This window comes from Camelus bactrianus, chromosome 10 (genome assembly GCF_048773025.1).
Source record: "Camelus bactrianus isolate YW-2024 breed Bactrian camel chromosome 10, ASM4877302v1, whole genome shotgun sequence".
Taxonomy (NCBI): Eukaryota; Metazoa; Chordata; class Mammalia; order Artiodactyla; family Camelidae; genus Camelus; species Camelus bactrianus.
The window spans coordinates 24,093,619-24,116,058 of record NC_133548.1 but is presented as its reverse complement, the minus strand read 5'-3'; the positions used below and the strand labels follow the sequence as shown (position 1 = coordinate 24,116,058).

Below are 22,440 nucleotides of genomic sequence, written 5' to 3'. Positions count from 1 at the left end.
CCAAAGGCACGGCCTGGAGTAAGTTCAGGGTTTGGTCTGTTGTGACACTGAGGAAAAATACCAGCTTTTGACTGAAATGGCCCGAGGCCCAGACAGCATACATTCTATACATTCATAAGGATGCCCACATCCCTAAGAGCCCCACTTAGGACGGCCTCAGCTGACTGAGGCCCGGAGTGGGTGGGGGTTAGAGCCTGGAGGATACAATCAGAAGCTCTGTGGAGCAGAGGTGACCTCCAGGAGGGGCGAACGGGCACACAAGGGTGAGTACACGGCAGCCCTCAAGGTGCAAGCGAGGAGTGGGGAGGGAAGGGCCACCTTTCAGCCACATCTGCCGTTAGCCTATCACTGAGCAAATGGTTAGCTCTGGGGTTTCCCAGTGACAGGTGGGCTTGGGGCACATCTGCCTCCCCAAGTCTGGCTCCAGGAGGGCCTAGAACCAGCCTCTGCCCAGCAGGGCCCCAGCAAGCTCACAGGCTCTGGCTACATGCTGGTCCGGACACCCGGGAAGCAGTTGCTCCCAGCCTTTCCCACATGCTAGGATGCCTAGAGACAACCCGGCCCAGAGCAGGCTGGGTCCACTGACCAGCCACCCCCCCACCTCACACCCGGGAGGTGACGTAGAGAGAGTGCACGCGCTCGGCCAGGGTGCTCTGCAGGTCGTGCAGGGGGTCGAGGCCCTGCACTTTGCTGCTGCGGCCATAGATGAGCTGCCGGAAAGAGTCCTGCTCGAGCAGGGCCTTCATGTGCTTGAGGAAGAAGCCTTCGCAGAACAGGGCCAGCTCGGGGGCGTTGTGGATCTGTGGGGCAGGGAGAGCAGGTGAGGCCCACAGCCTCAGTACCCATGGGCCAAGGCCCAGCTTTGAGCCTCGGCCCGGAGGAAACATGCCCTGTCTCTGCGTCTTGGGGCGACCTCCCCCTTGTCTGAATTCCTTCCATAGACATCTCCCTGGGGTTAGACTAATCTGGGTTCAAATCCCAGCTGTGCTACCAGGAACGTCCCTGAAATCTTGTTCTTGATCCACGTCCCACTGTTGACGTTTTGTTGAATGCCAGCTATCGCCACTGGACTGGAAGCTCCCTTGCTAAGGGCAGGGATTGTCCCTGTGGGATGTCCAGCAGCGGGCCCAGCACACGAGTGTTCACGTGGCAGATGCTCAGTAACTATTTTAGTTCAACAAGTATCAAGTGGGCCAAGCACTGGGCACCAGGTCCCGAGGCCGAGGTCTCTGCAGTGTTCTCTGAGAGCTGATGTTCTAGTTCGGGGAGACGGAGAAACCAAGGAACCAGCCAGGCGACCGCCAACAGTGGTCAGTGCTGTGAGGGAGTAAGAGTGGGTGAGGGGGCAGAGAGGCATGTGACTTGGGGGAGGCCTGGGGAAATCAGTGCGACTTGGAAGGAGCTTTACCAGAGGAGGGGACGATGATCACAAGAATCCTGGGGTGGGAATGAGCTGAGAAAGAAACATGGGCTGCGTGGCTGGGTGAAGGGGAAGGGAGGCATTGGAAGGGAGATGTGGGCAGCGTCCCAGGGGCCTTGTAACGGGTGATAAGGGTTGGATTTTCTTTAGTGTGCAAGCAGTGGAAAACCTTTGCTGGGCATAAGTAGGGGAGTGACATGGTCTTTACACTCTTCAAAGAGCCTTGTGGATTGCAGGGTGGGATCCAGGACATGGGGAGGCCTGGCCAACACAGTCACCAGGAGGGGACAGTGGGGACGGTGGGGATGGGGAAGTGGAGGGGCTGCTGCTATCTTGGTTAAGTGCAGATGTGGGAGAATTTTTTAAAAGATCAAATATGAATCCTAAGTTTTGAATCTGAGCAACTGAACAGATGACCATGGCATTTGCTGAGATGGGAGAAGACCAAGTGGAAAAAAGCAAGGAGTTCCTGTAGAACTGATTTGACTCGGAGAGGCTCAGCTCTGGGCCCCAGGTGTCACAGCCTGGCACGGCCCAGCGAGAATGTGACCTGGGATCCACCCGGCTCAAAGCTGCCCCGCTGGGCGGCAATGACCCCAAGCTCCAGAGGGAGTTACTAACCCTCCCTCAGCTCCTTACACTGCCAGGCCACAGCGGAGCAAAGTGCGTGGCGGGAGGCGGCCGGTGGGCAGCTGGGGTCCTCACCTTGGCATACTTGTAGGTGTTCACGGCGCTCTCCACGCTCAGGGTCTGGGAGCAGAGGATCTCGCAGTGGCGCTGCAAGGCGTCCAGTTGGAACAGGCTGGCAGCTGACAGCAGCTGGAGGCAGGCAAAGGAGACTGTGGGTATCAACAGCCAGGCAGGGCCCAGGCATCATGGGACAGAGAGCTGCTTCCTGCTGTGGGCCCTGCTGCCCCTCCACTGGTCAAGTCTGATGGCCTGGACTTATTTTTGCTCTAGGCTGTCTACGTATTTGCTGGGGCACTCTGGGAGGCACAAGAGGGGTGAAAGACTGAGGTTTGACACCAGGAGGCCTTCAACCATAAGCTACATGCTCATCTACATGACCTGCTAACCAGGGGCCTGGCCAGCAGCAGGTCCCTTCTCTAAGAAGTGACCTGGTGAGCAGTGGCCAGCTGCCTTCTGCTCCTCCTGTGCCTTCCATCCCCACTGGGGCGGCCCTTTCTAACCCCAGTGGGGTTGCCTAGGAGGCCAGGTGTGGTAGGTGCACAATTTCCCACGCTCTCCAAAGGGCCCTTCCTGGCACATGAAGAGAAAGGACCAGAGGGAACCAGGAAGTCCTCACGGAGGCCACCTTCCTTCCCTCCTCCTCTTTCTAAATGCTGCATTTCTGAGAGTGGGGTTGAGACCTGGCTGACATCTCAGGCTGGAGACACACAGGCACGGAGGAATGGGGGCTGCAGGGAGATGTGGGGAGTTGTGGGCAGCTGGGGGCCGAGCAGACCCTCACCTCCAGGATGTCACTGGTGGGGATGTCCATGGATTCTGTTCCTCCGTAGTACAGATACTGCATCATCAGCTGCAGGGAGAAGAGGCCCGCATGACCACCAGATGGACCCACAGCACTGAGGTCCTCAACCAGCCCTGCAGGGCGCGCTCCAGCCGCTCCCGGCCCTCAAGTGCTGACGTTGTGGGCAGATCCGCCAGCTCCCCGCAAACTGTGTTTCCCCTGGAATGTGTGTGGCAAGCTTCCTTCCACAGAATGGTTTCACCTCCATGCTCATCACAGTCCTGGGAGCCCAGGAGGGAAGGTGCTGCTCACAGCTGGGGAAACTGAGTTCTGGAAGGGGGGCTGACCCCCTCCGCAGAGCCCTTCCACACATCAGGCACCATCTTGCTCATTTCTCCTTTTACCAAAATTCTAAACATGGGGCTGGGAGGGAGGGAAGAAGGTGGGGTTTGAAGGGGGCGCCTGTCTAACTGGCCCGAAGTCCCGAAGTCCCCATCTGTGCGAGGCGAAAGCCACAGCCCAGCTTCCTCTTGGATTTGCTCCCTTGGGAAGAAAGTGCAGAGCTGGGGCAGGGGTCTGCTCCAGAGGTCACCTCGCTGACCGGCCAGACCCCTCAGGGTCCTCGGGGGCAGAAGGCCCTGGGACATCACACGAGGTGGCCCGGGGGAGGCGGGGTACACTTAGTTCTACTGAGGTCTAAGCTACACGCTCTGCCGTGATGCTGGAGATTGGAGAGGTTCCCAGTTGGAAAAAGAAAAATAATTCTCCCTGGTTGGCTGAGGAAACAGCCCCAGCAAGGAGCTGGCAAGTGTGTAAGTAAACACGGCTCCAGCCGGCACAGTCAGGCTCTGTTAGGACTGGCCCCCAGGCTGGAAGAGGCACCAGAGGGTCTAGGGGAAGGAGCCCAACCCTGGGGGAAGAAGAGCAGGGAGAGGGCCTGCCAGCCTCATCCAGGAACAAGGCTGGTCCCGGAGTCATCAGTCTCTCCCCCACAGGCCTTCTGCAGCCCCTGCTGGAGCTCACATGGCAATCTTATGTTCGTGTGTCCCTCCACGCCAGGTGGTAGGTGCCTTGGGTGGGCCCATGCCTGGCTTCCCCTGCCATCCCCCATGCTGGGTGCTGAGTCGGTGCTGGGCACAGCATCAGCAGGATGGCCCTGGACCATCAGGGGCAAGAAGGGGACCCCGGGGTGTGGGCTGGGAGACAGGTGACAGCCTGCAGCTTCCTGGCCTAGAAAGCGGCCTCCCATTTTGGGTGCTGGTTTTGGCAAGACCCAGTCATCTGTGGCGTGTAAGAGCTCCCTGAGGTCACTTGAATGCATTCGAGTTCACAGAAGTCAGACCAGATTTGCTCCCTTGGAGCCTAATGGAGGGAGCTGGGCTGCTGACAGGCGGAGGCGGGTAAATTTCCCACAGCCTGGCAGCCCCCAGCAGGACGTGGGTCATAGCCCTTGCCCCTCATTCCTGCCCAACCCCAGACTCGGTGTCTGATTGTGACCCCACCTCGTGCTCTGAATCACCTGACTTTGGGCTTCTTAACCAAGCAACTATCTAGAGCTGCTCCCCTTCCCAGTAAGTTTGGATCAAGGGATGGGAAAAGGAGGAAGGGGAGACAGCCTGTGCCGGACCCTGGGCCTCACTTCCGCCTCCTTGTCCATCACCGAGTCCCATCCATTCTCCCCTCATCCACCTCCTTGCGTCCAACTGCCACTACCTGGTGGCCATCGGCACTCAGCTGGATTTCTCAACAGCCTCCTAGCTGGTCCCCTTCCTGCAGTAATGCCCCCCAACCCCTTCCTCGCCCTCAAGTGTGAGCTATGTAAGTGCAAACGTGACCGTTCCACACATCCTAAGATTGAATCCTGGCTCTACACTTCCTAGTTGTGTGACCTTGGACAAGTTACTCAACTTCTCTGCGCCTGGGACTCCTCACCTACCAAGAGGGAATAATGATACATGTGCACCTCCCAGGACGATACTGTGAAGCTTAACTGATGAACAGAGGCTTGGAATCTTGCCTGGCTAAGTGTTAGTGAGGATGGTGACCTTTTAGTAGCTTTCAGTGGTCCTTGGGTTAAAGTTCAAGCCCTTCACGCTGCAGTTCCTGGCTGTTCTGAGGTCTGCCAGGACTAGACCAGAAGGCATCTCCTGAACAGGTCATGGTCTCTGGCTTCTGGGCCTTGTGTGCACAGCTCCCTCCACCCGGAGCTCCGACACCTGGCTACCTGCCCTCGTCCTCCAGGAAGCCTCCTCCTCTGCAGCTTTGAGTTAGATGCCCTCTTCCTGCACTCCCAGTATCTCCACCACCACACCCATAACACGAATTCACAATCCTGTCTCCTGGAGGGCAGGGTCCCTGTCCTGTTTACTGCCGTCTCCACAGTACCCGTAAGTGATTACATGCTTAACAAGTGACTAAAGGGAACATGAGAGGGGGACAAAACCCTTTTAGGTGGTGGCTCCTCGTGCTTCTGTGAGGCTCTGATCTCACCCATTAGGTAACAAGCCTTTCCTGTGCAAGATGAGGTCCTGGACCCACACACTAACTGCCTCTTGGCCTCAGTCTCAGCTCCTAAGGGTCATCTCTGCAGCCTGGAGACCACTTTCCAGAAAGGAGCTCCCCATGGGGACTCAGCTGGGATCCCAGCCACCACCTCCTCCAGACCTCACCTGCCACTGCTGGCGCCCAGCCTGTGGAGGTGCCATCACACGACCTCTGATCACCTCCAAAGCCCTGACCTTGATCTTCCACAACCAGGATGGGCTCACCGTAGTTTTTTTCCCTTGATGCTCGGGAGGAGGGATGTGGCTTACCCCAGCGCGTGCACCCATCACCTCCCATTCCCCAGGGTCCTGCTAAAATGCGGAGGATCTGGGGTGGGGCCCGAGGTTCCGAATTTCCATCAGGCACTCAGGCAATGCCTGTACTCTGGGGAACCAGGGCTCACGCTGCGGGTGTAGTATCTGACAATCACACATCTGTCAATCTGCCCAGACCCCTCATCCAGCGATTAGGGCTCAGGGCCCATGAGAAAAGCCCTGAAGCTACAAACCCACAACAGAATGGCTACCTTGGCCTGGGAAAAACCTAGATGCTCCAACCTGACCACTGATTCAGCAAAACACAGAAGGCATTGGGGATGGAGTGGAAGACCGCAACTTCTCACCCCTGCCCTGCCCCCACCCACCCAGGCAGACCAGCCAGGCAGGGTGGGGCTTCTGGGGGAGGGGCACCCCTCGAGGAGTACAGCACCCCACGGTCCACGCACCTGAAAAATGTGGTACTTCATGTCGCTGATCTCAATGGTTTTGCCGTTGTCACCATCATGTTCTGATTTATTGGTCATCAGTGTCTTGAACCTAGAGCAAAGGAGATGAGACAAGGCAGGTCTTGAACATGACTTTTACTCCACTGCTGTGTGGCAATCACACCATCCATCACCTGACCGTCACCAGGAGATGGAAGCATTTGAAAAATTACTGCCATGCTCTCAAATAATTCTTGGCAAGAGACGTTTTACATCATCCTGGGCTGACAGCTGGGCTGAGCCCTGTTCTGTCCCTGCTGCCCCCCAGGTAAGTCACCGAGATGCCTGTGGCCAGGAAACTGACCTTCTTTACCAGAACATTTATGTTTCTAATAATCAAAAGCAATAACCTGACCAGAAGGAATACAGCCTTAGAGCTCTACTTGGAGAACCCTGGGTTCCATGGTGATGGTCTCTCTGTCAATGTGCCTCATGCCTGCTGTGGGGCAGGTCGGGGGATCCCCTGCTCCCTCTGAGGGGCGGAGGCTGTAGGGTGGAACCCCGGGGCCAGAGGCTCTTCTCCAGCATGTCTGTCACCTCATATCTGGACAAAGCTGCCCTACCCCCAGTGGGCTGAGACTGTTATCTGGGGCTGCCTACCTGTTTGAAGCCGTCACCAGCAGGACTTTATGTGCATAAAACAGCTTTCCTTCCACCAGGAAGGTCACATCCGACATCTCCTTGTTGTTCAAAAAGTGAGGATCTGCCAGAAGGGAGGAGAAGGGGATGACCACAGAGCCCGCCTCTGGAGGTTTCTTAAGTGTATGTTGGGGGTGGGGCCGGGGGGGATAGGGTGAAGAGTGGAGAAACTGAGGCCTGGGCTGTGGCACTTGGAAAGGGGACGGAGGACAGAAAGAGGAATAAGAGGGAGGGGAGGAAGAGCTGGAAAGTGCAGGTGGCCGGGCGGGGAGGGCCTCACCGAGCCTGGCTGGCAGGGTCTTCCGGAGCTCGGGGATGCTGGGGATGGGGCTGCTGCTGTAGCAGTGCGTGAAGATGGCAGCCAGCTGCTGGATGACCGAGTCGTTCTGTGGGGGAGAGGTGGGGAATGGCCGTTAGCTCGCCTGTACCCCCTGGCCATCTGTTTACCACTCCAGATAGTCAGGCCAGCTTCCAAAGTCCAGGCCAGGATCAGAGGGACTGCTGCCTTTTGTTCCTTCTGGGTCTGACTTGGCAAGGGATGCCTGTTCCTTTGACACTGATTCCCCAAATTGCTTTGTTGGCCAGGCTCCAGCCCAGACAAACCCACAGCCCCTGTAGCCAGGCAGTGCACATCTGGGTGTGGGGTGGGCGTCCACCTGCGTGTGTGAGGGTGCCTGTGTCCTTCCATGGCAGGAGTGGGGTGGAGGTCCCGTGTCTGTCTGCATCAGACAATGTGGCCGTCTCATGGTAGGTCGGGGCCCCGAGCTCCAGAACCTGGGGTTCTCTGAGCCTGGGGCAGGGACCTGCCTGGCGACACTCACCTTGCTGGTCTTGAGGATGTCGAACATGAGCTGCAGGCCCTCGGTCACGAGCTCCTCGTTGTACTCCTCCTCCTTGACAGAGCTGAAGTCCCGCAGGAGGCTCTGCACCACCGAGTACCGGGACTGGGAGAAGGACGTCCTCAGGGACTCGATCCAGATGTGCAGCTTCCAGGGCACACCTGGAGACGGGCAGGCAGTCATCCCCCTGGCAGAGCGCTCCCCGCAGGGACCACCAACCCCACCCCACAACGGCCCCTTCCTGGCAGGCTTTCCTGCCATGAGCCCGATGTCTGTAGAGCAGGAAGCAGCCCTGTCCCCAACCGCGCCCTGCCTGCTGCGTGTCGGTAAGGAAAGCTTTCGTTCACCCTGGCGGGCCTCCCTGAGAGATCAGAGGGGGTCCCAGGTTCCCATCAGATGAGGTGGAGGAATGGCTCCGGGCCAAGTATAGGGAGGCCAAGTATGGGGAGCCCAAGCTCTGAAAATCCATAGCTCAGTCTGGGAAACTTCAAGTGTCATCCCAGCACCCACACTGGCCCCACTGATTGTTGGGCCCTGCAATTACTTACAGGAGAGGACCCATTAATTACAAGGGTGGCCGGGGAGACTCGGAGGCCCAGAGGATATGCAGGGTGCTTGAGGACGCAGGGCCCCACGCCTGTCTAGAAGCCTGAAATGAACCCTGTCCTATCATGGAGGGCTCTTCCCAATGCCCAGCTCACTGGTCTGTTTGTGTACATCCAGTGCCATGTAATTACTGTTTACCAGCTCCCTGGAGTGTGTTGGTGGGGCCACAGAGTAATTTAAAACTACTTTGTAAAGGTCATGACAAAAACTAGCAATGTTCCTGATAATTAGGTTACTTCTCCCCCCACCCCCCCAGCCTCACTGTGGATTGAGAAAAAGGACCAACGGCATTCCCTGGGGACTTGATGACGTAGGTAGCATTTGCATCTCTGGTTTACTGAGTGTATACAGGAGTCATATTCCCATTTCACAGAGAAGAACACTGAGGCTTGAGACTACCAATTCGACCATCGTGCACTGAGTGCTCACGGTGAGCTGGCACGGGGCCCTGGGCTTTACGCGACATCACGTTCTTAGAGGAGGATTATCAGCACCACCGGACGTGGCACACCTAGGATCTCACCCAGATCTGTCCTGGGACGAAAGAGATCTGCAGGCTTGCAGACCCAAGGAGGGAGGGAAGGAGGCTGGCCTAGGGACTGGAGAGCACAGAGCTGACCAGAAATGTTGACCCCTAGTGCTACAGCTCGTCCCAGAGCTACACGTCCCAGGCTGTGACCAGGAACGGTGGGGGGTTTGAGGGCAGGGAGCCGGTGTGAGCATCTCGAGATGTGTGCCTGCTGGGGGCAGTCTGAGGCTCAGGGTGCCTCTTGTTCTGGCCATCAGCCACCAGGACAGGGTGGACTGAGCCCCACCCTGTGCTCAGCTGCCTCCTGCCTATCTGCCCCTCTGGGCCTGGGCCTCTGCTGGCCTCAGGAGGCGCAGAATGTGCACGTGTGTGCATGTGCGCGTGTACTCGCACGCCGCGGGGCCTCACCCAGCGCCCGCAGCTCCATGGTGATGTCCACGTAGCCGTGCTCCGCGCTGTAGTACATGGCCTCCTGCAAGGCCTTGGTGCGCGTCCGGCTCAGCCGCACAGGCCCCTCGCTGCCACTGCCTTGGCTCGACGTATCGCTTTCCTCCACGCCCTCAGCCAGGATCTCCTCTAGGGACAGCACATCTGCTTTGGCCTGCTGCGGCTGCGTCAGGAGCTTCCTCAGGACATTCCTGTAGGAAAAGGGATGGACAAAGGGGATGCCTGAGGCCCCCACCATAGATGGTGCCCGCCTAGCTGCCTCCCAGCGACCCGTGGCCCGGATGGGCAGCTGTGGAGCTTCTGTGGGCACAAAAGGATCATGGTCTTCCCCTCCCAGGGAGGCTGGGCCAGGGCTCCCAGCAGCTCCCATCCCCAGTCCCCAGGGTGAGGCAGGGAGGCTGCAGGGAACCTCTCCCTTTTGCCCTCCAAGTACTGCTGAGAAGTAACAGGCTCTGGGGCTTTGGGGCAAAGCAGGCTCCGCCATGCTGTGTGACTTCAGGCAGTTTATTCTGCCTCTCTGAGCCCTGACTGCTTTGTCATCTGTAGGACAGGGTGTCAGCATCATCCTCCCCCAGTTAATGTGAGGCCAGTGTGATGATATCAAACGCAGAGCTTGACACACAGCAGCTCCCCTTATAGCAGCCAACTTTACCCACATGAACGTGTCTGCGACACGGGACATGCTTGTACTCATTTGTTCCTTTCCTTTTATTAGTAAGAGTGAAGTGAAAGTGCATGTAATACAGAATTCATTCATATATATGGACGTGAAGAACACTGGATGCTCGCCGGAGCACGTTCCCATGTATGGTTGCATTTAACCCTGTGAGAGCCCAGGAACCTCGCCATTTACGGGGGATGAATACATCTCGCTCAAGGTCACGCTGAGCAGAATACAGACTCAGACCCAGGGCTCCAAGTCCCAGGCTCGTTGTCACATCTATGGCCTGGGGCTCTGGGATGGCTGCAGCAGGGCAGGCCCTCAGGTCACCTGGCAGGGGAGCCTCCTCCCCACAGCCCTGCCCGCCGCGTCCACTCCATGATGGAGGCCAGGCTGTGCCATGCAGAGACCCCCTTGAGGGATCTGGGGCCATCCTGAGCTTTGTTAGCTCAGTGAGTTTATGGAGCACCCAGTCTGTGGTGTGCACTGGCACGTGAAGCCCGAGGATCCCGTGTTCCCGAGGGAGAGCGGGAAGCAGATGGGCAAACTGCGTGGGGTGAAGAGGCCGTGACGGGGGAAAATACAAGCCCTGGGTGGGTTAGAGAGGCCTGGAGGCGGTGACCTGCAAGGTGGTGCTTGAGGGCGAGGCTGGTGGAGGTGGGTGGGTGTGGGGCAGGGGGACAGACGGTGTGGAGAAGCTTTCTAGGGAGGGGACCACAGCAAGGGCACAGTCTGGGTTTAAGAACAGCATTGGGGAACAGGAAGTAGGTGTCCCACCTGCCCTTCTCTGCCATTTACTGACCTCTGCCTCCCTCTGCGCCGCAGAGCTACCTAATGGTTCTGGTATCATCCCCGCCCCACCACACCCCTGGGCAGGCCTGGCCCCCACAAAGCAAGGTCTGCCATCTGCCCTTGGAGCAGGACATGATCTCCCACAGAGCTACCAGGAACCTCGTTGTGGTGGAGCCATATGTGGTGTGGAAGCCCCTGGAGCAAACACCCTGGGCACGAGAAGGGACATGGTCCTGAGGTGGCCCTGGGTGGCTGCAGGGTAGACGGTCTTACAGGGAAATAGGAGGGCCTGCCCTGGGCATCAGGAGCCCCAGGCTCCAGTCCCAGATCTGCTGGGAAGTGGCCATGGGACCTCTAAGCCATCTACCACCCAGCGCCTCTGGGCCTCCAACCTCTGGGGCCCCCATGCTGGCCTAAGACCTGTATCTTCTTTCTGGCTGGCTTGCCTGCAGCCACCCCATTGCCCCCTGCCACCTCTGGAAAGATCTCCAGGCCTCAGTCTTCTACTCCCTGTTGGGGAATCAAGGCCCCTGAGCGCCTGTTTCATGCCCCCACAGCACACGGGGTAGGGACCCCAGGTGGGTACCTGTGACCATGGGCGGCCGAGTGGCTGAAGCAGTTCATATCCTCGTGGAGGGAGGAGGCCATGCCATTGGCTTCGAGCATGCTGAGGAGGGGATCAGCGCCGCGGCTGAGCAGCAGGCTGACCAGCTCATAGTTCCCTGAAAGAGAAGGTGGATCAAGGATGCTCTCACCACTCACTGTGTCCCTCTGCTGGGCCTGCCGGGGCACTGGGCATGGTGGAAACAGACAGTGGAGTGAGGGGAGCCCCCAGGGGCCCAGAAGGAGGGTTTTCAAGGCTTGCCGCAGGGGTCTGTGTGTGTGCAGCGTAGCCAGGCTGGGTGACACTGCGGGGAGAGGCAGGTAGAGCTGGAAGGCAGTCGGGGACCCTCGTGGGCAGGGCAGCGGAGTACCTACCAGCTGCAGAGGCTAGCTGCAGGGGTGTCTCTGCATAGCTGTCCTCGCCGCCACTCACTGCCGAGCCCTCCACGTGGGCACCAGCATCCAGCAGCAACTGTCAGGGCACAGGGCGGGTACTTCAGTGTGGCAGGGAGTGTCTGGGGTATGTGCAGGGGAGGCTTTGGTGAGGGACCTTTAGGTCCCCCCAGGCATGTGACCAAGACTTGGCTTACCTTGGGCAGCTGAGGAAGCAGAACCTTAGAATTCCAGGTTCTCTTCAGGGCAGTACGTGTCTAGACTCTTCACCTGCACTCTTGTGACCTTGGACCAAGCCCCTACGCTGTGGGGACCTCTGAGCTATTTCTCTCTTTTCAACAGTTCCCTACAAACTGGCTGCTGTGATCTTCCTGAGAACTCGTGCAGAGGAGCAGAAGAGAAAGTACCGCCCCCCCCCATCAACCAGGGGAAACTGGGGCTCCAGAGGGAGCAGAGGTGTTATAGTCAGAAAGAGCTGAGTGCCAGGGCTGGCCATGGCCAGCGGGTGACCTGGGACAGGTAGCTCAACTCTCCAAGCCTCGTCTTCCACATCTGGAAAATGGGAGAGAGACCTGCCTAGCAGCATTGTTGGGGATTAAGGGGAATGGTGCTCAGCTCTCCACAGGGGCTCAATACCTAGTGGCTTTTAGGGTTCCCATCAGAGAGGCCTGGTGAGCTACCCAAGGCTGGGAGGTGCGGGGCCGGGGCAGGGACTCCCTGTCTGGGAAACCAGGTGGCCTCTCCCCACTCTAGCGGGGGCAGGCCTTGCAGGGGATACACGGGGCAGGGTTAACAGATACCAAGCAGTTCCCGCCCAGCTGGCTGGCTTTGCCTTGGGGCAGGGGTGGTGTCTGCACCACTCGGACAGGTGACTTCAGTCCCATCTCACCTTTCCTGACGGGCTGCTCTGGAGGGAGGGAGAGGCCCCCTAGGTTTCTGGGTTACCAAAGCCTCCTCAGAGCCTGCTCTTGGCAGTCTGGAAACCCGCCCGCCCCTCACCTGAGACCAGGTGCGAGGGGTCCAGGCTGACCTCTCAGCCTCCCTACAGCATGTAGGGAGGGCGGCTGCCAGCCAGAGGCTGTTGTCAGTCAGAAACCAGTCGTGGCACCGCTGCCTGAGCCAAGGCACCGAGGCGGCAGAGGAAGAGGCCTGCCCATTGGGGTGAAACTGGGCACCAGTCCAGGGCACAGCCCTGCAGGCCAGTTGGGCTAGGGTGGCACTCTGCTCAGGTCCTCAGGAGGGCAGTCACCAAAAAGCAGGCAGGAGGTGGCAGCCAGGCCAGTGACCTTCATTTACTGAGTCCCTCCTTTAGGCTAGGGCTGTGTGGACAGGGGTGAAGAGGGAGGATGTGACCCCTGCCCTCAGAGGACTTGAAATCTAGCAGACGGCAAGGGCGTAATACCAACTCCCAGGAAGGGGTGCTGGAACCCTTGGACCCGTGGCCTGAGGAGAGGAGTCTAGGAGTTGAGGGGCAGTGTAGCTGGTGCCCTGTCCACAGCTTCCACTTCTAGGCCTGAACCCCACCCTCACACCAGCCACAGCTACCAGGGCCACGGTGGGCACAGCGTGGCTTGGCTTGATGGGTGAGCTGGGCCAGTCTGAGTCCTCTCTCAGGAAATGGGAAGCTAAGAGACTAAGCCTGCAAACAGGGAGGTGCAGAACCAGGACAGCATGATAGAGAGAATTCATGAGTAGATAAAGCTAAGAGTCGGGAAGATGGCTGGAGGAGAGACACGGAGCACACCTGCACAGACTCCAGCAACAGATGCAGAGATGCCAGGCAGGCCTGGTACTGCTGGGGCCTGCATCTTACTCCCTAAAGCCCCACACGTCTCCTCCCACCTAAACCTGCTCCTTAAAGCAAATCCTGTGGGTCTCTGCCCTCCTGACCAAGTGAGCCGAACTTCACCAGCGCCTCTGGTGTCTCTGATTCCAGGCTGCCACTCACGCAGGTGAGCAAGCTGAGGGCACCCTGCACACCTGGCAGGAACTCACCTGGACCACAGAGATGTGTCCGTGCAGCACTGCAAATGTCAGTGAGGTCCAGTGCCGGCTGTCAGGATGGATGGAGGGGTGCCTGGGAGAGTTGCCTGGAACCTAGAAAAATACCACAGATGATCAGTGTTTCCTTGGTAAGTGACATTCCTGGGCCGGTGACACAGGTGCCTGAGCTAAGGGAACCCTGCAGAGACAGTGACCTGGAGTCAATTTGAGTGCTTTCTACATTTGATTGGTAATGTCTGCCTGGAGCACTATGTGGATAAGGCTCAAAAAGATGTTCAATTAGTGATGTCTGCCCTGGACAGAGAGATGGCAGATAGAAAGCACTTTATGCGTCGGAGGGAGGTAGAGCTAGAAGTATCTGGGATGGTAGGAATGGCCAGGGATTCAGTTGGTAAAAGGGGAAAGGTGCTACAGTAACAGAATGATGCCATTTTCTTCACTCAAATCCCCTGAGCTCACTTCTTCTCTGATAGAAAGCTCAAATCTTGAAGAAAAACCCTCTTTGCTAACTGTGATCTCTGTGCATCTCATATTTCCAGTCCCCTGAGACACATCTATCCAATTGTCCAAAATATCGCACCCAGCATGTACAATGAAGACTTTGGGGTGTTCTCTTGCTGGGACAGGGGCCCGGTACAGCCCTGTGGGGCTTTCTCACCTGGATGTCCAAGTTTGCTCCAGCATCAATCAACATCTGAACCATTGCTTCGTCCCCAGCAGCACAGGCGTACATCAGTGGCGTCATACCCTGTGTGAACCAAAGGCAGATGCTAAACTGTCTGGAAACAGAACATGAAGACACATATTCCATAGGCGTCTGCTCCAGAAACCACAAATACAGGTCTCCTGCTTAACCAGCTGCTCATCCTGAACAATCCTGTGTCCTGTGCTGGACAAGACACCTGCTCCTTGTAGGGCCACTGGACATGACACCTGAAGGATACGTAGGGACTTTTCCACAAGCACTGCAGGTCACCAGAGGGGCAGGGGGCACAGGACCTGCAGCCAGACTCAGGTACAAAGGCTACCTCTGCTGTAAACTTTGCACCAGTTACTTATACTTCTCTGTGCCTCAGTTTCTTTATCTTTAAAATGGGAATAATAACAGTACCTACCTCACTGGGTTGTTGTAAAGAGTATGAGTTACTGTGTATGAAGTGCTTAGTACAGAGTAAGCTTACCTTGGTCGAGCTAACTAACTACAATAACACAATAACACCACCACTGCTACTGTCACACCGTCACACCCGGACCCATCCCAGGCTTGTCAGTCACCGTGTGAAGTGATTCACATGCATCACCTCATTTAATGACCATGACATCCCTGTTAGGGAGGTTCTGTTATCATCCCCACCTTACAGGTGAGAAGCAGAGAGGGGGGTTAACTTGCTCAAGTCACACAAGGACTGAGAGGATGAACTCAAACAGAACCCAGGTCTGCCTGAGCTGCGAAGCTCTCCCTCTGAGGCATCTCACGAGGGTGACGAGGGTGGAGAGGTGCTTGACTTTAACATCTCGTGCTGTGAGCAGTTCTGAGCTTTTCTGAAAGCTGAGGCCCAATCCCTCCCTGAGTTTAGGTGGGCGGTTACCGGGGCTGCCTCCCTGGCTGGGAATCTTTCTCCGTGGCCAGTAACAGCAAAGGCAGCTGTGGAAAGTGTTATCCCACAGCTGGATCCTGGCAAGGGTCTGTCTGCAGCCCTGCGAGGTTATTTATTAGGTTATTTGTGTGTAGACAAGATCTCCTTACCTCATAAATTCCTGCCTAGTGCCCAGAGTAAAGAAATGGCCCGAGATGAATTATGGGTGAGAGGCCCGTGTACCCAGATCGTTCTACAAACACCAAGGCCGAGGGGACCAACAGGACCGAGCAGTTAGAGAAAAGCCAACGGCCACCGAGCAAGGACCTGACTTTGTTTCATTCTCCTCGGCACATCCTTGGCTTGTTTTTCCGCCACACATCCATACACGATTCTGAGTGTCCACCAGGCTACGAGCCTTGTGAGGAAAAACTCCTTTCTGTGTGTTGGCCCCTCCCCACTGCAGGCACCTAGAGAGGCTAAACTGAAAGAGGCCACTTAACAGATTTCAGAGATCATCACCACGTGGACGACAAAAACCAGAACGAACATTCACCGAGCATTTACTACACGCCCAACTCAGAAGTTTCCTAACCTCACTGGCACCCCGCTGTGCTGGAGGTGGGGGAACAGGCTCAGAGGGGTAGAGGAGCTTGTCCAAGATGCCACAGCTACAGCGTGGAGGATTAAGCCCCAGGTCCCTCTGAAGCCAGGGTCCACGGGCTTCCCCACCGCGCTGCTGGGGGAGGACGACTGCCCCGGGACGAATGCGCCTGCAAAGCCCAGGGCCGGCGTTGGCAGGTGCCTCAGGGAGACCCGACACACTGCCTGCTGCCCCTGTAGCCCTGCCGAAGCATCCCCCTCAGCCTCGTGGTCTCCCCTAACCCAGCGCGTGCCCGCCTGTCCCATCCCAATGCTCCTGCTCCCAGCATCTCCCTTCCCTGGAATGCCTTGCCCCCTTCTCCGCTGCATCCGATCTGCCCTCCCTCCAGCTCAGCTCAGGTCCTCCAGGAGGAAGCCCTCCCTGGCTGCTCCTGCCGCACCCCTCAGGTCCACTCGGGCTTGGGTTTGCCAAGTGCCTCATCACGCCTTCTTCTGTGCTGTCACCTCATCTGAGAGCGCTATGTGACCCCTCAGTTATCATTTCACTTCCCCCATGCTTCTGTGTGGTCTTCCAGACCACGGGGCCACGACCCACACTGCAAGCACTCACAAAACCGCATCAAAGAAACAAACTGGGTCTTCCACAGCAGGTCGGACTGCTCGGATTCTCTAATCCCAGCTCTGCTCCTTAAGTAAATGAGAACCTCTGTACCTCAGTTGTCTTATCTTTAAAAGGGGGTGAGAACAGTACCTACATCACAGGGCCGTGGTCAAGATTAAATGAGTTAATCTGTGAGAAGCGCCTAGAACAATGCCTGGAACACAGTCAGTGCTATATGAATGGTAGCTGTTCACGGTAGAAACAAAAACCAAAGCAAACCAAAAAATTCAAGTTAAATTCTACCTAAAATTGTCGACCACCTCCAACACCTCCTATCCCCTTTTCTGGCTTCACTTAACTTCTCAGCACTTTTCACTAACATACTCTTGTATTTTATGTGTTCATGCTTCTCAGTATCCTCCTCTAGAACGTTAACCCATGAAGGCAAGGATGTGTGCGGGCTTGGCACGTGGCAGGCACACAGGATGCTCTGGTACAAGTCTCAGTGACTATTATCCATAGCTTGCTGTCAAGCTAACTTTTCTGAACTTTTTCCCAGCCCTGCACCCTCCGGGACAGCCTCCATCCTTCCAGTGAGGGGAAGCAGAATCCCCGTTACAAAGGGTTTCCCAGGGGCCCTAGGGACGTCTCTGGGTTGACATTCCACCTGCACAGCAGGGCTCCGCTTAGAAGCACAGAGCTGAGTGGGTGGGTCTCTCAGGTTTGGGACAGAAGGAACAGTGCCACCGACTCTGGCAATCACGAATCCCTGTGCATGGCCCCTGGCCCCTGAGCCTGGCTGGCAGAGTGCTCAGGACGCACCTGGTCGTCCATGGTGTTCACCCCGTCGGGGCCCAGGGCCTCGATCGCCTGGCTGATGAGGTCCGTCCGCCCGCAGTTGAGCATGCGGAAACCCAGGTCCTGGTTGAATTTCTCAGTAGCCGCTCGCGCATCCAGCCTCCGGAAGGAACTGAAACAGCATTCGGGCCTGTGCAGAAGAGAGCGGGGCATGTGAGCATGGCTCTTTCTGCTGGGACACTGCCTCCCAGTGAGAGGAGACACAGCTGCGCTAGGCGGACGTGGTGTGAGGACGGGGTGGGGAAGCACTGGGAAGCACTGTGTAATCAGCAGTGCCCGGCCTTGTCATGCTCAGTGACATAAGGAGCACACACGTCGGCTGTTCTAGAAACACGTTAAACAAGTGCTCTGAGCACTTGGGAGCTATCACTTGTCAGAAATGAAGGCCCATCTAAAATGATCTCTCAGGGGACCACCCCGAGGAGGAAGAAGCCAAGGCCAAGTTCCAGGTCTCAGCTCTCCATGCTCTCCCCTCAGCGCTTCCTGGTGAGGCCCAGAAGCACCAAAGAGAGTGGCCCAGACTTCTGTGGCAACCAAGCCAACCTACCAAGGAGAGTCACAGAGAAAACCTGTGTCTGCAGAGGGCACACCACAGGCCTCCAGTAGCTGGCTGCTGCCTGGAGCCTTGATTGAGCCAAAGAGTAAAAAGTACATGCCCCTAGAACGAGGTCCTGCTATTTGCCATGGAGAGAGAAGAGGTTAAAAAACAAAAAACTAACTCTCTCCCAGGTCAAGCGCAGCCAGAGAAAGCCCTCTCTGGAACAACTTCGGGAAGCCAGTCCAATACAAGAGAGGCACACTGGCAAGGAAATGAACAGCCCAGGCTTGGCACCATAGGGGCCTGGGTTCAAATCTGAACACGGTCACGTAACCCGCTAAGTATTTGTGGGCAAGTTACTATCCCTCCTGATCCTCACCTTCTCCATCTGTAATGTGGGCATCTCAGCCTGTCTGCCTCTGACATTGTCATGAGGATGAGGAAATGCACATAAAAAGGAAGGGCTCAGGACTAGCCTGCACCTAGGAAGTGCTCAGGAAAATGGTGGTGATCACAGGAAGGGAGGACCCACTTCTGCCGTGTACCCCCAAATATCCCAAAGAGTCAGACTGCGAGAGCTCTCCCGCCCAAATCCAAATGTGAGTCCGCTCTGTGTGCCAGACCAGCGGCTGCAGAGGACGCATCTGAGCGTAGCCGGGGGCCGGAGTAGATCGGTTCTAACAGGTGGGCTTGTGCAGGACATGCCTTAGAGCAGCTCGAGTGAACGGGCTGCAGCTTCTGCTTGCTGCCCCTCCGGATCCAGGAAGAGGAGGGAGCAGAGGGTCTACCCAGGGCTGGGTGGGGAAGCCGGACCCCCGCCTCACCCCTCCCCAGTTCCATACTTGAGCTGCCGGGGCTCGCAGTCCAGGCCGGGCAGCAGCAGCCGGGCGGCCTGCCGGATGTCACCGCTGTCCACGGTGAGGCTGCGGCGGTGCTCCGCGTAGGTGATGGCCACACGCATCCACTCCATCAGCGGCGGCAGCAGCATGAAGGGCCTGGGGGGCAGCAGAGAGAGAGGGTCAGCCTGGGCGGGGTGCTCCCTGAAGTGCAGAGGGGGCCCCGTTCAGCACCGGCTCTCAGAGGACAGCCGTGGAGGAGACCCCAGTCTATCCCAGTGCACAGACATTCATGAGTAGGAAGGAATTCCTGTTGGGGGCCTTCAGCAGAGCCTGAGGAAAGAAGGGGTTAGCCAGCACGTGGAACTAGGGACTCCTGCCCCATCCAAAGAGTTCAGATGGGGTCTCCGGTCTCCAGGGAGGGGAGAGGCTGACTGCAGAGGAAAGAGTCGAACAGACCTGGGCTCCAAACCCAGCTGTGCCCCATCACCGCAGACAACACCCCGAGGCTGTTTTCTTCACTGGTGAGACAGGGCAGCGCCCACTCCTCAGGGTCCTCGTGAGGCCAGAGGAGATGACCCACATCACACTGTTATGCGGGGGTGATAGCCACTCCCTCCTTAACTGGCACCCGGGCTGAGGTGGGCCTGCGTCACCTCCTGTGGCAGGCCAGGGTGGCCCAGCCTGGTGCTCCCAGTCCTCCAGGGAGGAATGGTCCCGGGGCCTGTGTCACACCCAGAACCCATGGCCACGGTGTGGGGCAGCCAGAAGGAAGCAGGGAGCGGGGGTTCAGCAAGGCCTCTGAGTTACAAACTCAGGGGCACCCGTCACAGGTGTTCTGTGCGTCACCAGGGGGCGCCATTTGCAGGAAGGTGACTAGTGCCTTGGTGGTCAGCAAAGTTGTGACTCTGCCACTAAGGGCCCGTTCCTCCCCTCCCCAGGCCCTCCCACCCTGACCCCACCAAGCTTGACCCCTGTTCTCCACCAGTCCTCACGAGTCTCCCACAGTGAAGACCACTCTACAGTCCAGCAGGGCCCAAGCCACAGAGGGTCTTGGCTCGTGCTGGCTGCCCCTCCACGCCCCACTTCCATGTGTGCGATAGGCCCCTGCTGTCACCACCTTTCCCCTGGTCACGCAGAGAGGTACTCTGTCCAGGAAGAAGGCCTCCATTCTCCCTCCCCAGCTCCTGAGCAAGTCAGCTGCAGGCAATCACCGGGAACGGCCCACAGGTGACCTGCCTCAGGTCTCCAAAAGTTTAGCTCATCCTCGAAGTTTTAAAAGCTTCTCTCCTTGAGGGCAAAGGATGTTTTTGTTTATTTATTTTTTAAAAACAAAATAATCAGGATTCTTGAAGGTGGTTCACTTGGAAGTTATTTTGATGTTTCAGAAAGTATACCTAGGTTTGAGTCACTTCACTGGTGCACTGAGCGTACCAACTGCTGTGGCGTTGAGGAGGCCACAGGCTGGGGAAGCCTTGTAGCCTTGGCCTTCAAGGATGCTCAGAACCTCACCCCAACCTACTTCCCAGCCCTGGCATGCACCCATCATCAGGACACACCAGGCCACCAGACATCTGCGGTTCTCAAGCTCACCCTGCCCAATCCCACCTCTACACAAGGACAAATCAGAGTGAACCGGAGCTCACCTCTGCCTGTCCAGATCCTAGTTATCCTTCAAGGCTTAGTATGCCACTTCCTTCCAGAAGCCTTTTCAGATGCCTTCTCCGAAGAAAATCATCTCTTCCTTCTCCAAGATCCCTTAGAACTCCATTCCATCTTTCCAACTAGACTTTTCATCTTCAGGACTAGAGTGATACCTTCATCATCTCTCACTTTCCAAAATATGCCCAGCACGGGGCTTAGACGCAACAGATCCTCAATAAACCAAATGACTGCAAGGATGGCTAGGCATCAGGAATGTAGCATAATGCACCCAAGTTCTCAGTTCTGGACCACATCCTGTTTCTGCCCAGAAAAGAATGCCATACACTTTTCAAGGGCACAGCATTGACACATTAGAGTGGGAAGCCAGGACTCTCTACAGGGAGCTTGTAGAAACCAATAAGGAACAACAATCCATTTGTGCATGTTTACAAGATCTTGACTGTGAATGCCCATTTGACTTCCCTCCAGATATTTTGAGTTTTACAGTTCTTACACTACAAAGCTATAAGGCAAGCTCAGAATCATGCTTCTACACATCACTCCTTCTGATCCAAGGGGAAGGATTTATCTAAATCACCAGCATTAGAGACTGAAGTATAAACAAAAAGATAGTCTGTGGATTTGCCAGCCATTCTTCCTTATCATGGCCAACAGCCAAGACAGACAGCTAAGTGTGGCCATGAAACCTCCAAGCAGCATCTCCCAGCTGCACCAGGGGAAATCCAAGAGGGAACTCAGGAGACCGTGAAATCTAATCAGATGGTGTCATGATTCATTCTTCTGCCTTGTGCCTCTTACAACTTGGCACATGAAAAAATGCATTGTTGATAATTGGTGGGCAGATACTGGGGATGGGTTCATTCGGCCTCCATTTTACCATCTTAGTTGGAGAGGTAGAAATTTGAAAACTACATTTCCCAGACTGCTTTGCAAATTGAACGTCATCATTAAGCTACAGCTGCAAGAGTTCTGGTAAATGGATGTGAGGTAAGAGGCCACCTTTGTGCCCCTGTGGCCTGTTTCTGCTAGCAAGCCGAGTCATAAAATATGAGGTCTTTTGTACCCCCTACAGAGAATTAGAGCATACGTTTCCCACCTTCCTGAGTGCTTCAGAGGCAGCAGTAGCGCTATTCACTGAAGGCAACAGCAAAGACTGCTGGACTCTAGCATCAATCCTGAATTGCAACTTCCAGGGTTATCTCAGAGGGAGTAGCCCCCTGATGACAAGTTCTGTATTGTCCTTGCAGTCATTCCCAGAGGTTCAGCTTTGAACATGCTCCTTGAGCCCTCAGTGATTCTGTTGGCACCTAATTCCCTGCATTATATCCCTTCCCGCTTAAAACACCTAGGGTGGTTTCTGTCTCCTGAATTGCACACTGATTAATATTCTCAATATACAAAAATCCTCCAGGGTTAAGATTGTCCCTCTGCCTCTGGGAAGGTGGTTGGTGGCCACCTGTCCACAAATAAGGCTGTTGTAGCCCCCAGATGGCCTCTTCAGGCCTTTCTCCTTGGCTTACCCACCTCCCTGGCCTGTGGTCCATAGGAAGGTAAAATGACAAGCAATTCGTGGACTTTCTCAGTAACATCCTTCCCTTGGCCTCTGGGTTCCAGGCCACTACTTCCTTTCTGGTAATTCATCTAGCCCACTGGGGATGCTGAGAAGCTGGCCTGCATTCCTGGATATTCTGGAAAATCCCTAGAAAAACTCCCATCTGCACAGGCCACGGCTATGTCCTAACTGCAGGGTGAGAAGGGTCCAGAGGAGGGAGACTGGGAATGACTGATGATGCATGGTTCCCAGGGGCTCTCTGCTTGGTTCCTTCCCAAAGAAAAAGGCTCTTTTCCTCTTCTTGCCTTTCCCTTAGGCTGAGCTTGGCTGCAAGCCACTGACTCCCCCCCTGGCTGGGTCTGGCACCTCAGAATAGTGGTTTTCAAGTGCTTTGGTCTCAGAATCCCCTCTGTACTCTTACAAATTACTGAGGCCCCCAAAAGAGCTTTTGTTTGTGTGTATTATTTTGTCACTAATTACTGTATCAGAAATTAAAACA

General features: G+C 56.3%; 1 protein-coding gene across 1 annotated transcript in view; it reads right to left on the bottom strand.

Annotated features, from left to right (window-relative positions):
• Positions 1 to 464: 464 nt before the first annotated feature.
• The window catches only part of ABTB2 (ankyrin repeat and BTB domain containing 2), a 172,487-nt gene continuing 150,511 nt past the window's right edge, over positions 465 to 22,440 (bottom strand). The window contains exons 4-17 of the mRNA XM_010964694.3: positions 18,731 to 18,883; positions 17,315 to 17,480; positions 14,370 to 14,459; positions 13,703 to 13,804; positions 11,690 to 11,786; positions 11,298 to 11,433; positions 9,220 to 9,449; positions 7,659 to 7,837; positions 7,118 to 7,223; positions 6,799 to 6,901; positions 6,160 to 6,250; positions 2,892 to 2,960; positions 2,126 to 2,239; positions 465 to 800 (exon numbers count right to left, since the gene is read on the bottom strand). Of these exons, the coding sequence (XP_010962996.2) occupies positions 603 to 800; positions 2,126 to 2,239; positions 2,892 to 2,960; positions 6,160 to 6,250; positions 6,799 to 6,901; positions 7,118 to 7,223; positions 7,659 to 7,837; positions 9,220 to 9,449; positions 11,298 to 11,433; positions 11,690 to 11,786; positions 13,703 to 13,804; positions 14,370 to 14,459; positions 17,315 to 17,480; positions 18,731 to 18,883 (1,834 nt within the window). The 3' untranslated portion in view covers positions 465 to 602. The remainder of the gene's footprint in view (positions 801 to 2,125; positions 2,240 to 2,891; positions 2,961 to 6,159; positions 6,251 to 6,798; positions 6,902 to 7,117; positions 7,224 to 7,658; positions 7,838 to 9,219; positions 9,450 to 11,297; positions 11,434 to 11,689; positions 11,787 to 13,702; positions 13,805 to 14,369; positions 14,460 to 17,314; positions 17,481 to 18,730; positions 18,884 to 22,440) is intronic.